General features: G+C 28.9%; 2 protein-coding genes and 1 long non-coding RNA gene across 3 annotated transcripts; all 3 read right to left on the reverse strand.

Moving 5' to 3' along the window:
• Nucleotides 1–1,588: 1,588 nt before the first annotated feature.
• On the reverse strand, nucleotides 1,589–1,966 carry LOC141526511 (uncharacterized). Its single transcript, XM_074241545.1, has one exon. It carries the CDS (start codon nucleotides 1,964–1,966, stop codon nucleotides 1,589–1,591), a length of 378 nt encoding a protein of 125 aa, XP_074097646.1.
• Nucleotides 1,967–2,019: 53 nt separating this feature from the next.
• On the reverse strand, nucleotides 2,020–2,838 carry LOC141526512 (uncharacterized). Its single transcript, XM_074241546.1, has one exon. The coding sequence runs from the start codon at nucleotides 2,836–2,838 to the stop codon at nucleotides 2,020–2,022; it is 819 nt and encodes a 272-aa protein (XP_074097647.1).
• Nucleotides 2,839–9,637: 6,799 nt separating this feature from the next.
• On the reverse strand, nucleotides 9,638–10,583 carry LOC141526543 (uncharacterized). Its single transcript, XR_012479046.1, has 3 exons — nucleotides 10,506–10,583; nucleotides 10,063–10,190; nucleotides 9,638–9,864 (listed from the first exon to the last, which is right to left on the reverse strand). It is a non-coding gene; the product is annotated as an uncharacterized LOC141526543 (long non-coding RNA).
• Between the last annotated feature and the right edge of the window lie 2,642 nt (nucleotides 10,584–13,225).

Below are 13,225 nucleotides of genomic sequence, written 5' to 3' on the forward strand. Positions count from 1 at the left end.
CATCACGTTCATGTTATCGATGGCCCAGTTTATAATTTATATAAAATAATCGTATGGTTTTATTATAGCATACAACGGTCTTGGAATTTATGATAAAATTTCTTTATATACTATGTTTTTGATGACTTTATCATGATTATCATTTGCTAAATAAACTTGTAACCCTGACCAAGATCGTACTCTTGAAAACGCAACATAAAGTTGACCGTGGGCAAAAACATCTTTCACAAGATCTACTCCAATTTTTTCAAAAGTTTGGCCTTGGGCTTTATTAATAGTCATGCAAAAAGCTATTTTAATTGGAAACTGTCGTCTTTTGAAAGTAAAGGGATATGTATTTTCGCAATATAATGTTAATCGATTTATAAAAACAATCTCTCCAGCCCTGTCACCTGATAAGATTTTACATCTTAAAACATTTACTCCTAACTCCATTATCATCAGTCTTGTACCATTACAGAGCCCTTCACTTAGATTTAAATTTCTAATTAACATTACAATAGAATGTTGTCGTAACCTAAGTTCATAAGGTGGAAAATTAGATGGGTTTAAAGTATTTAAATATTCAGGTAAAACTATATCATCTATGTTTCCATTATCACAGTTTTCAGTACTGTCAACAGCGGTGAAAATTTTTTCAGTAGAAAAATCCAAAAGTTCTATTACTTGTTTATTTATTTCGTCTACATCTACATTTCTTGCTGATAGTATAACAGCTGAAGTAAGTTGATCATAACGTTTATTTCTGATAATCATGCCATATACATTTTCTACAATGTCATTACTATTTGAAGTGGTACATGAGTCCGGCAGAGTAATTTCATCATTTAAATTATTGTTTACACCATCACCAATATTTAATAAAAAATTTACAAATTCTTTTTCTTCCGGTAATGCTCTCATATTTTGTGTCAATGGAAATTGATAAAAATTTTTCCATAATACACTAAATTTAATGGAAAGATTTACAGTTTCACTTCAAGTTGCGTGAGGTTGTACAGGAAGTAATTGACACAAATCACCACCTAATCCCATCAATTTTCCCCCAAAAGGTAAATCATTATTCATAATATGACGTAATGTACGATCTATAATTTCTAACGCGTATCTAGGTGACATTGGAGCTTCATCCCAAATAAAAACATCAATATTTTTTAAATATTCTCCCTGCTTAGAATTAGGTTTAATACTTGAAGAAGAATTCGAGAACATTGGCACAGGTAATCCAAAGGTCTTATGAACAGTCTTCCCGTTAGGTAACAGAGTTGCTGCGATACCTGTGTAAGCCATTGTACAGACGTTTTTGTTTGTATTTTTCAAGACCTGACAAAGTGTTGTATAAATGAATGTTTTTCCTGACCCCCCTGGTCCGTCTATATAAATACAATTAGAGGCAGTGATTCTTTCACTGTTCAATGAGTTTATAATAAAATCGACAACCTCTTTTTGACGGCTATTAAGTTTATTGTAATATGTCTGTGGATCGTCTTCGTTTCTAGTTAATAATGTTTCACCATGTAGTAAACTTTCATCAATTTCATTGATTTGGATCATGCTAGGAAAGGATAAGAGGCTGTATCCCTCACGATTAAGCATAGAATTGATAAAAATGTATGCTTTTTTTCTCTCCTTCTTCCTCTCCGAAACGCCTATTATAATCCTCAGACATATATCCTTTAAATTCATTCCATAACTCTTCTGGTCGAAGTGGATGACAATGAATTAACATACGAACAAATAAACAACGTAATTGCCGAGGCATCATCCATATTATTGCTTCATTTAAAGTTCTTCTCCACTCCTGATCATCTTCTATAAGTCCAGCTGCTAAGCATGCAGATGTAAAGGTATCATAAAGAGTCCCATTTACTGTTCTGAGTTCTTCAAAACTTCTTGCCCCTTTGATATAAAGTAATAATAATCTCAGATGAAATAATTCAACTTGAGCAGGACTAATTGAATACATTCGTCCAATAACGTTCTGATGTTTTCTTCGTGGTCGCCAACTTGAAATTTTAGTTACATCATCTTTTTAAAAACGTAATGATATGGGATATCACTATAAACAAATTGACGAGCATTTGGATCACGTTCATTTAACTTAAAGAAATCAATTAACATAGATGTTTTCACTAAGGCTTCTTGAAGTTCTTCCTTAGTACAAGTATCATTAATAGTAATATTTTGTTCATTTGGTAAGTGTACTGGTAGCCGTATAATCGCATGACTTTTGTCCTGAAGATCTTTTGATAAAATACGCCAAACAGCTTCTGTAGGCCCAACGTAGCGAGCATCAACGAAATCACTTACTTCATCATGATTCTGAACGTTATTTGAATTAGCAGACTTATCATTTGAATCATGAGAGATATGAGCTTCTTCGCTTGTATTCGGTATATTTCCGTTGATTGTGATTGCTGCACTGTCATGGCCTTTATAAATATATTTATATAAATATTTTACAGCTTTAATTGAGGATACAACTTCCACGTTAATATGACAATTAAAAGTTTTTAATAATACAGGATTGTATGGTACAACATGACGATTATCAAATACGCAATTATTTCGTGAAAATGTAACACTTTCATCGCGACGACGATAATATGGATATCCATCTGCATCCATTGTTGTTTCATTTCGAAAAGACTTGGGAAATTTCTTTGAACAAATATTCTTGACTAAACACCAATCTCCACAAGGACCATGCAACATATTTTTTGTAACAATATCAAATAAAGTTGGATCACTCATAGGATCTGGAATTTCTGCAGATATTAATTTATCAACATGTTCAGGAGTAGTTATCTTAGAACCACTTTCTAATGTAACTAACATATGTAAATGTGGTAAGCCACGTTTTTGAAATTCGATGACCCAATTCTAAGCAGTGACTTGACCAAATAGATGATTTTTCACAATTGTATTAATTAAAACATTTTTCTTAATATTAAAGACACGAGCAACTAAATCTGGTCGATCAGACGCAGTTTGTCCCGGTAATAAGTTTTCTGAAATTTCACGCCACTTTGGGTTGCATGTCATAGTAATAAATAAATCAGGCTTTCCAAATTTACGCACAATAGACATTGCATCTTGGTAGTGTTGCATCATATTTCTTGGTGAACCATGAAAACTTGATGGTAAGATAACAATTTTCCCGATATTTGAATTATTACCGGAATTTTGCGATTGTAAATGATCTATTAAGCCTTGATAAGAATCAGCTCGTAGTTTCGACTGTTGTCTTCTGGTATATTGTAATTTGTCTGTCTCAATTTTAACGTATGCATCTACTATCCACTGCTGTGTCAAGCGGCGTCCCATATGAAAGATATTGAAATAGTCTTTAATTGCTAATTGATATTTATAATAATCCGCACGTGTTACACATCTTTCAGTTTTATATCTATAACGTATCGACATATGCCATCCCTGATTTCCATGAGGATAAAAAGAGGATAAACCCAAGGTTCAGAATTAGGATCAAGACTACTTAAAGTTTGAAATGATTTATCTGTCTTATTTTGAACGGTTACATATGCTTCGGGAATCTCACCATCTGCTGTAGTTGAAAAAACTGCAGCAACTTCATTAATCCTTTGAAAATTATAACGCCTCGCATCCATGCCAGGTTTTAAAGTAAACATTAATTGTAATTCAGGTTCAATAACATTACCATCTGAATTAAGTGTAGAATTTTCTTTCAAAACATCTTTCATCATCTGATACGATCGCGCAAAAATGTTGTATTGTCGTAATGTAGTATCGATGTCTTTCAAAAGATCAATATCACACTTAACATTTCTGGCAGAACGACATTCAGCAGCTTCATTAGAATCTACAATAAATAATTGTCCGTAACTGGGAGACTCATTTAACGATGGATATAATGATGTATTTATTTTGTAATAGATTTGTCCTTGTATTTTAAAGCAATATGGGCCATGTCTCTGAGAGGACAGGTTAACTAAATTAGCATTAAAAGAAGCAAATGAGAACGAACTATTAAAATTTCGAATACAGTCAAAAAAAATTTTAGATTTGACATGCGTTCCTAAAAATAAAGACTTTAATAATTGTGGAGGATCTGGCTGAGGTTTTAAGTTTACTTCACCGTGACGACAACAGTCATTAAAAGAATTGTATTTATTAGCAACTTTTTCAGCAGCAAAATGTTGTGCGTTGCAATGCTGACATTTCACATTCATTGTACCAATGTAATGTTCAGAGATCATACTTACATCATTAATGTTATTCAAATTTATTCGATTTATAGATACATTTTGATTAACTGAAGATGCTCCGGATCTATGTTTATTATTTGTTTTACTGTAATTATGATCAAAATGATGTTGTAATGACGCAGATTCAAGATACAATGGACGATAATAATCGTGATCACCGGATTTATGTGCAGACTTAGAATCATAAGTATATGAAGTATTAGCTGACCGAGACGAAATTCTAATATCAGAGACTTGATTGAAAGGAATAGAATTCGAAAAGTTAGCAGAAGAATTTATGCTAGTAGAAATCCCATTCCCAGCGATTGATTGCCAGGATGTAGATCTAGCTGCAGACGTAGAAGAGACGCTTATAAGGTTATTCAAGATATCATATGATGTTGGATTTAAAGGGTGATTAGTATTATTAGGTGTTTTAATTGTATTGTTTTGCTCAGTGTTATTAATATTTCGAGAATTGGACTTATCAAAATGGGACGCTTCATAATGATTAGATAATTTATTACTTTTTATTTTTCGTTTATTACGTTGACGTTCTTTGTTTTTTTCACGTCGTACCCGTTTGATTTCTTCTTCTTCGGCAGGTGTACGTACAATTTTTCTGCGACCCATGATTATATAAATTAAAAAATTAATAATAACAGAAATTATTACCGTTATGAATAGCAATGACAATTATCTATTATGAAATAAATCAAATGAAAAATGGTCGTACAATCAAAATTTTGAAATAAGAATGAATCATATGCGTTCATAAATCAAACGTTGATAAAATAAATTTAAATTATTATTTACAAGTCAGAATTGCTCAAATTTCAGTATATTTATAATTTATGAAAATAACAGAAACTTGTACAAGGATAATATATATATATATATATATATATATATATATATATATATATATATATATATATATATATATATATATATATATATTAGGTGATTCAAAAAAAAAAAATTTTTTTTTTTTCGTTTGGTACTCTGAAAAATAGGTTCCTAGACACCTCTAAGAAAGCCTCTCCAAGCATGAGTTCTTAATTGTAACGGGAAGGTCCTCCTTCTTACAGTTTTCTATTTTTTCTTATTATCAGATAGAAAAATTTATATCTCGCTTCCAACTACTTGAAAAAATATCTTGTTCCTTAGATTTTGTAGGAAATTGAATGCTCTACAAAAAGGTCTCTTACGATTTTTTTCGTAAACCCAACCGTTTAAAAGATATTAACGGTTAAAGTTTGATTATTTTTGGGAAAATTTTTTATTTCTTATGAATTTTATAACTCAATGAAAAAAATCATTATGAATGATGAAACTCATAGTTTTGTAGGAAATTTACTGCTCTATAAAAATGGTCTCTTATGATTTTTCGATCAAGTTGAGCGTTTACGAGATATTCATCGTCAAACATCAATGCATATCAATTTTTCTAGTTTTTGATCAATAATTCGAAAAATTTCAATTTATTCTGTGAGTTTCAAGAAAATTTAGACAAATTTGAGTTTCTATCAATAGAAATATGTTATGAACTATTTTTTTAATGAGTTTTTTTAGTCTTGGACATGTTTGATTACATTAAAACAAAAATTAGTGCATTTTTTTAAATATATAATTCAATTTAGTGTGTTTCACATGTGTTTCACTTTTTTATCGAAGAATTTATTTATTTAATTATCAACTGCCATATAATTTTCAATATTTTCAACATAACGGTACACTTTTACTGTAAATAATTTCCTCTATTGCAGTTTGGGTTGTTTTTTCGATGTTCTTTGATAATTTGCAATAAGTATTGGAATTGCTCTTCATTTTTGTCAAGCATTGATTATACTCACTAACTAATGCAACAACTCGTTCTGCTGAATCATTAACAACTTTCAATTGGTTAAAGTATTCTTTATTTTCAATGTAACTGTCATTAGTAGGCCACGATTCAATATCTTTATCAAGGAAGTCATATGGTAAATCAAAGATTTTAAAGAGATTTAAAGACTTTTTAGAAACAAAGTCACTCAGACTTTTTGCGTTAATGAATTCAAATCGTTTTTATCAATTATAAATTTTTTAGCTTTAGAATCTGTACCGTTACGAGTATTAACAGCTCCAACAATATTTTTTTACTTCTAATGAAACGGTATCGTCAAATAATGATAAAATGGCAAGTTCATCACTTAAATACCATAAATGCAAAATCATTTTTTCACAAGTTGCTGAAGAAATCAATGAATTGATATTTTTGTACTCGAATAAATTTTTCAAAAACTGCAAGTCATGATTAGCAGCAGTTGTTGCAGAAGTTGATGAAAACCAAGCTTTTAAATACAGTGTAACTATAAATATACAAATTTGCCGAAGACCGTCCAATTCTTTATTAGAAAGTTTAAATTCATTTCTGAATAGAAACATTTTTAAACTGTAAATTGCCTTCGCCATCCACCTAGCATGATGAATTGCACCAGGACGTTTGAAAAAATTTCTTCTTGAGGCATTTCTCCAAGGAAAATCAACGACAATTCCAACAATTCTTTATAGTCATCTCGGGGTTGTAGTAACTATCAAAAACAATTAAAAATTTGTCAGAAACAAGAAAATTTTTTTCTTAAAATCGCAGTTAAATCATACCTGTAAGGATTGTGCAATTAAACTAGATATTTCATTTTTTTATCCAAAATGATATCAGCAACAACAGTATCTTCAATTCCAGATTTATAATTAGTTTTATTTATTTCATCCCATGATTTTTTAAATTTTCCGAACATTGGTACGTTTGGCCCAGATGACACAGGCCAATATACTTCAAATGCACTTCTCAATATGATCTCAAAAATGTGGTGACGACATGGTAACTAGATTAACTCTCTTCCCAAAGTCTTTTCAATTGCCTTACATGTACCGTTATGAATTCCTGTATAAAGAAAATAGATAACTATCGTTAAATTTAATATTTTCAACAAATTGTAGATTATATTTAAAATCCAAATGAGTAAATAATTCTCAATAATTTCAAAAGTGAAATTCAGTAAGCAATAAAAATTAAACTAGAACGTTAATAATTAAATATTTTTTAGATTAAATTATCATTGATAAGTTACCTGTATTAACTGCCGTCGTGTCAAAACACATCGCCTTATCATAATTAGTAATACCCCATTCACTCAATGTCGATAAAATGGCTGATGTTTGATTGTCTGCCGTCCCAGAATTCATTTTGGAACCCCAAGTAATTGTTCGGTACCAAATGCAGTTAAAATAACTGGTAGCCGTTCCACAGATTTTGATCCAACAAGGTCATTCAGCATTTTTCCGTCCCAATGCACAACGTATTTATCGTGTGTCTTAAAGTTGTCATTAAATCCTTTAGCAATGTCTTCTCTTTGAAGCATACGAGCTCGTTGAATTGAACTATAACTGAGCGTTGTATCTTCAATTTTAATACCTACTGCTAGTAAAACCGGAGCAATAATAAACATTGCATTTCTACTGCTGACATTAGCTCGGTCGAGTCCAAAAATGACTTCAGGAGTTAAGACATCAAGTTTTGCTCGTTTTGTCGGAATTGGAGGTTCATACTCTGAATCAGATCCAAAATTTGTAACTCCACTTAATGTATACGTAGAGAACGACTCTGATTTTTCACTTGGAACAATCGCATGACTGGTAGACGGTTGATCTAAGTCTGGAATAAGATCTGTTTTATAAATTAAACGAAGAAAATGTATAGAATTTATTCATTTTGATGACAAATAATTAAGAAATGACTCCAAAAATTGTCTAGTCAAATGTCATCTAGTCATCTATGAAAAGTTACACTACTACCTGACTTTATAATAATTAAATATCTCAGATACTTACTACTCTCATCTATTCCCATCATAGTTGTGGTTAAGTTTGATATAGGTACATTATTAGAAAGAATCTCTTTATGGGTACCGAATTTTTGATCCAAATACAACTTTCTAATATTATCATCAAGCACTTTTAAGGATTTTTCGCTCACAATGTCGAATAATTGTTCAAGATCAGTCTGAAATTTCATTTCCTTTTGGTTTTGCGCTGAATTCTTTTTATCGAAATTTTTTTGTAATTTTAACCATTGACTGTGATAGCGAAGAAATTTTTGACTGCATTAGGAGCTCCACTAGTTGGAATCTAATTTTTTCTCCACAGTTCAATAACTTGGTCAACTGAATTTTTAGCACTTTGTTTGATTGAATACTTTAAAATTTTAAGTTGGTAGAAAAACACACGCATAACCTCTTTCACTTTTGGTAACTTACGTTCCGAAATTCTTTGTAGAGGTATTCCGATAAAACGTATTTCTTTATTCATTGTAGGTTAATTGATGATAAATAAATTTATGTGATGATTATAAGACCTATTTAAAATGAATTATTTTATTACGTATTCAAGATGATCAGTTTTAGGAACACTGAAAATACGGTATTAAATGGGTAGATACTGAAGATAGTTGAGAGTAAAAACATAGATGGCGTTAGTTTCAGAAGACAAACAGAAGAAGAAATGGAATTCAAAACAAAAATCCCCTCGAACGAAAATTTTATGTATATTTTGTGGCACAATTTAAAAATACGCACTGAACAAATTTTATAATAATAAATGACAACGCGATTAAGATTTTAAATTATTAAAGATAAAATTAAAAAAATATTATTAGAATAAAAACTTTCAAATGAATTTTTGAACAGAAAACATCTATAGGAGTTGCTTTTATAATAAAAACTCAAATTTGTCTAAATTTCCTTGAAACTCACAGAATAAATTGAAAATTTTTCGAATTATTGATCAAAAACTAGAAAAATTGATATGCATTGATGTTTGACGATGAATATCTCGTAAACGCTCAACTTGATCGAAAAATCATAAGAGACCATTTTTATAGAGCAGTAAATTTCCTACAAAACTATGAGTTTCATCATTCATAATGATTTTTTTCATTGAGTTATAAAATTCATAAGAAATAAAAAATTTTCCCAAAAATAATCAAACTTTAACCGTTAATATCTTTTAAACGGTTGTGTTTACGAAAAAAATCGTAAGAGACCTTTTTGTAGAGCATTCAATTTCCTACAAAATCTAAGGAACAAGATATTTTTTCAAGTAGTTGGAAGCGAGATATAAATTTTTCTATCTGATAATAAGAAAAATAGAAAACTGTAAGAAGGACCTTCCCGTTACAATTAAGAACTCATGCTTGGAGAGGCTTTCTTAGAGGTGTCTAGGAACCTATTTTTCAGAGTACCAAACGAAAAAAAAATATTCTTTTTTTTTGAATCACCCTAATATATATATATATATATATATATATATATATATATATATATATATATATATATATATATATATATAGATGTAGTAATAGCTTAGTTTTTGCAATATGTTATTGATTATATTAATAAAATTTTAGATTTAATTGGAATAAAATTTTCTAATTGTAAGAATGACGTGATATCAGAAGTTATTAATTTTTTGATAATTATTTTGTAAAGATTCTTGTCCAGTATGTTGTTATATTCTCTAGTTGAAACAATAATTTCGGTTATTGAACCAATTTTTTAATAGTTTAAAGTCTTCGCTTCAATGAAAATGATAAATCCACCTGAAAAAAAAAAATTATATTAATAAATCAGTTCATTCAGTAATGACTCTGAGAATCATAATTTAGACATAAGAAACGTCTTTGAATAGTATGCTGATTTTTTTACTTAATAAAAAATAAACAAAATCGATGTCATAGAAATAATATTAAAGGAAAATTATGTTTAGAAAAATTGAACAAATTATTACTAATCATTACCATTTAGTATCCATAAATTTTCTCTTAAATCTCACAAATATCGTATGTGGGTATCTTCTTTAATGATTAATTAGAATATACTGCCGGAACTGATCGTTATTTTGATCTAAAATTGTAGATTTAATTCTCTGTAAAGTAAAAAAATGTTATTAAATAAATTTCTTGAAATGTAATTGAAATATAATTATGTATATTATAAGACGGGTATACTTTAGCTATATTTTTATGCATGGTACTTATGTGAAATACATCTTTATGAATCTACCCTTTATCATATAGCTCTATGCCTTAGAGTATAAAATGAATAAATAAGTAAATACATAAAAATAATGCTAAGGCAGTATAAAACCGTAAAAATGTCTTAAACAGATCTTACGCATGTTAAATTTATAATTCATCAAAACAAAGTTAATTATAACTGTTAAATGAATGGAAATACTTACATGCACATAAATAATTTGAATTAAACAAAAAAATCACATGTATTCAAGACATTGTAAAGTAGCTGTCAACAATGTCAAAAATAGTCGTATTCTAAATCCTAATCAAAAAGAATGTTGATCAGGATAATATGGTAGTTATTATTTATCAGCAACCCAACATTTGACAAATAAAATTAATAAACTGGCAGTCTTCTGCAATAAGCTCTAACCTATAATCGGCTGAATAAAAGTACAAAGAGACAGGAAAGTGTTCAGTAACTCGAAACCGAAAATAAAATAATGTGCTGTTGTGTCGCAATAACTATAATGCTTTGGGTTGCATCTGGCAGGTTACACTATCTGTCAGATGAACCAGAATTTGAATATGTTAATTAGTTGCATTTATAATTTAAATTTATATTTATATTTTAAATAGATTTAGAATTTCTAGTGGATTTAATATTTGATTTAATTGTTGAGTTTGGTCGTTGGGTGCACAGGTGTCTTCGGAAGAGAAACTTTAATGTCAAGAAAATAGTACAAAGGAATATTGTACGAGAGCTGTAACTATTCACTCCATCTCTCCAATTTTTAAATAAACATCAACATTAAGTTCAATTGAACTCTTATCATTTAAACTCATACCTTGCCACTCAATCTCAATCAGTCAATTTTAAGTATATTTCAAATTAAATTATAAAATAAAATCCCGCGTGACAATAAACAACCCACTTGTCCACGAGGTGTCATCATCAGCAAATCTAGTAACCTCGCAGGACATAACAGTGCTTTGATTAGTGACATTTAGGGACAGTTTTCGATCCAGAGTTTTAATTTAACCAGTGTGAAGTTGTACCAACAGTAAAAATATGTATGAAGTGACATCTGTATCCGTCAATTACTCTGAACGTGTTTATTAATTTTATAATATCTATCTACTTTCATGCTTGTTTTCATCCTATTCTTTAATTTAGATGAAATATATGTGTCCGCAAACTATTCGTAACGTGATTCCTATTCTTTATTCCTATTCTTTAATTTAGATGAAATATATGTGTCCGCAAACTATTCGTAACGTGATTGGTTGAATATATCATAAGCATGAAAATATATGCAAACGCTATAGTAAGGCGCGCGCAAATTTGAATTCTAGTAAATAACATACTTTTTGAAATATCGCTAGCAAATAAATTAATAATAATAATATCGTTATGAAAGGCCAAATAAATAAATTTAAGAAGAAATATTTTTCTTTTACTTGCGCGAAATTTTGTGCATGTGTATTTTGGCAGAAAAATTTAGATGACCATAAGTTAGACATAACAATAAAAATTGGTCTTAATTACTGATGTTACCGTTGAATTACCTTATTATTAGTCTTGTTATGAAGGTTTAGAGCAAATTTTACAACAGATATATTTTCAAAATCCATGGAAAGTTGAGTCTATTTATATTTTGGAAAATAATCGCAATTAAAAAATCTTTACCGAACTAAATAAGTATATAATTACATAAGTGGAAAGAAACGAAATTGAAACTTAATTATTTAATTGATCATCCTATCAAATTTTCACGCCAATAAGTAAGCGCGCAGAGCTGCTGCGAAAAATACTATTTCGAAACTACAGTAAGCTTTATAAAAAGTTACCAAGAATGTCTCTTTTACTCTTGCAAATACCTTATGTAAAAGTTCAACCAAAATTAGACAACTTTTCAGAAAGCTTACTGTAATATAAGTAATATCTTAAAAAAATGACGTAATGAGCGAAAAATTCAAATGAACTTCACATCAAATTAAATTCTATTCGATAGAATACTCAATATCAACCAGAGTTATTTACTTTGTAATTTATTTTGGTAAAATTAAAACATCCAGATTCTAAAACGAATTATTTATTCAAACATCATTATTATTATTATAAATATTATTTATTCAAACATCATTATTATTATTATAAATATTAAATTTAAACATTTCAAATATCGAATTATTTTTCTGACAACATATCTTATATTTATGGTTAACATCATCAAATTATAAGTAATTAAAAATTAAGCAATCAGGTCACTTACATTATTATCATATTCTTATCAGTATCTTAACAATGTTTTAATAAATATAAAATACTCATGTCAAACATAGAACATTCAGAGACCACACTGGTCTACGTACCAGCGTACACAAAAAAAGCTCTTTCAACTACAAAGAATCACAATCATAATAATATAGCACATGAAGTTAAGCAATAAAAATAAACTTAAACAAAAATCTTATTTTTAAAATAAAAAAATAACACTTATTTAAAACTTTTTTTTTAAATAAACAAATTTTACGTGTATACTTTGGAATGCTGAACTTATCAAGTTTTATTACCTTATATAAATTATTTAAAAAAAAAAAAAAAAACTGAAGTTTTTAAGACACAATCAAAAACGTTAGACCAGTAATCGCTACAAAACACACGTCGAAAAAAAAAATAGTCCTCCGAATTTAATGAAAAAAAAAATAATTTTTGTAATCTAATTAAACACGCAGTAGTTGTTCAATTAGAAATTTAAATGGACGTTCAATACGTTTTCGTAAGGATTTCGTCAAGTAAATTTATTTTTTATATATTTAAAAAAAAAAATTAAAAAAGCTTTGACGTCTTTGAGACGTAATCGAACAAAAAAAAACGAAAAAGAATAATTTTCCAAATAATTAAACATGTAGAAGCAGTTTTTCAATTGAAGATTTAAAT

Source organism: Cotesia typhae, unplaced genomic scaffold (assembly GCF_013202065.1).
Source record: "Cotesia typhae breed Kobodo isofemale line unplaced genomic scaffold, CoteBio_Ctyphae contig_34, whole genome shotgun sequence".
In the NCBI taxonomy this organism is placed as follows: domain Eukaryota; kingdom Metazoa; phylum Arthropoda; class Insecta; order Hymenoptera; family Braconidae; genus Cotesia; species Cotesia typhae.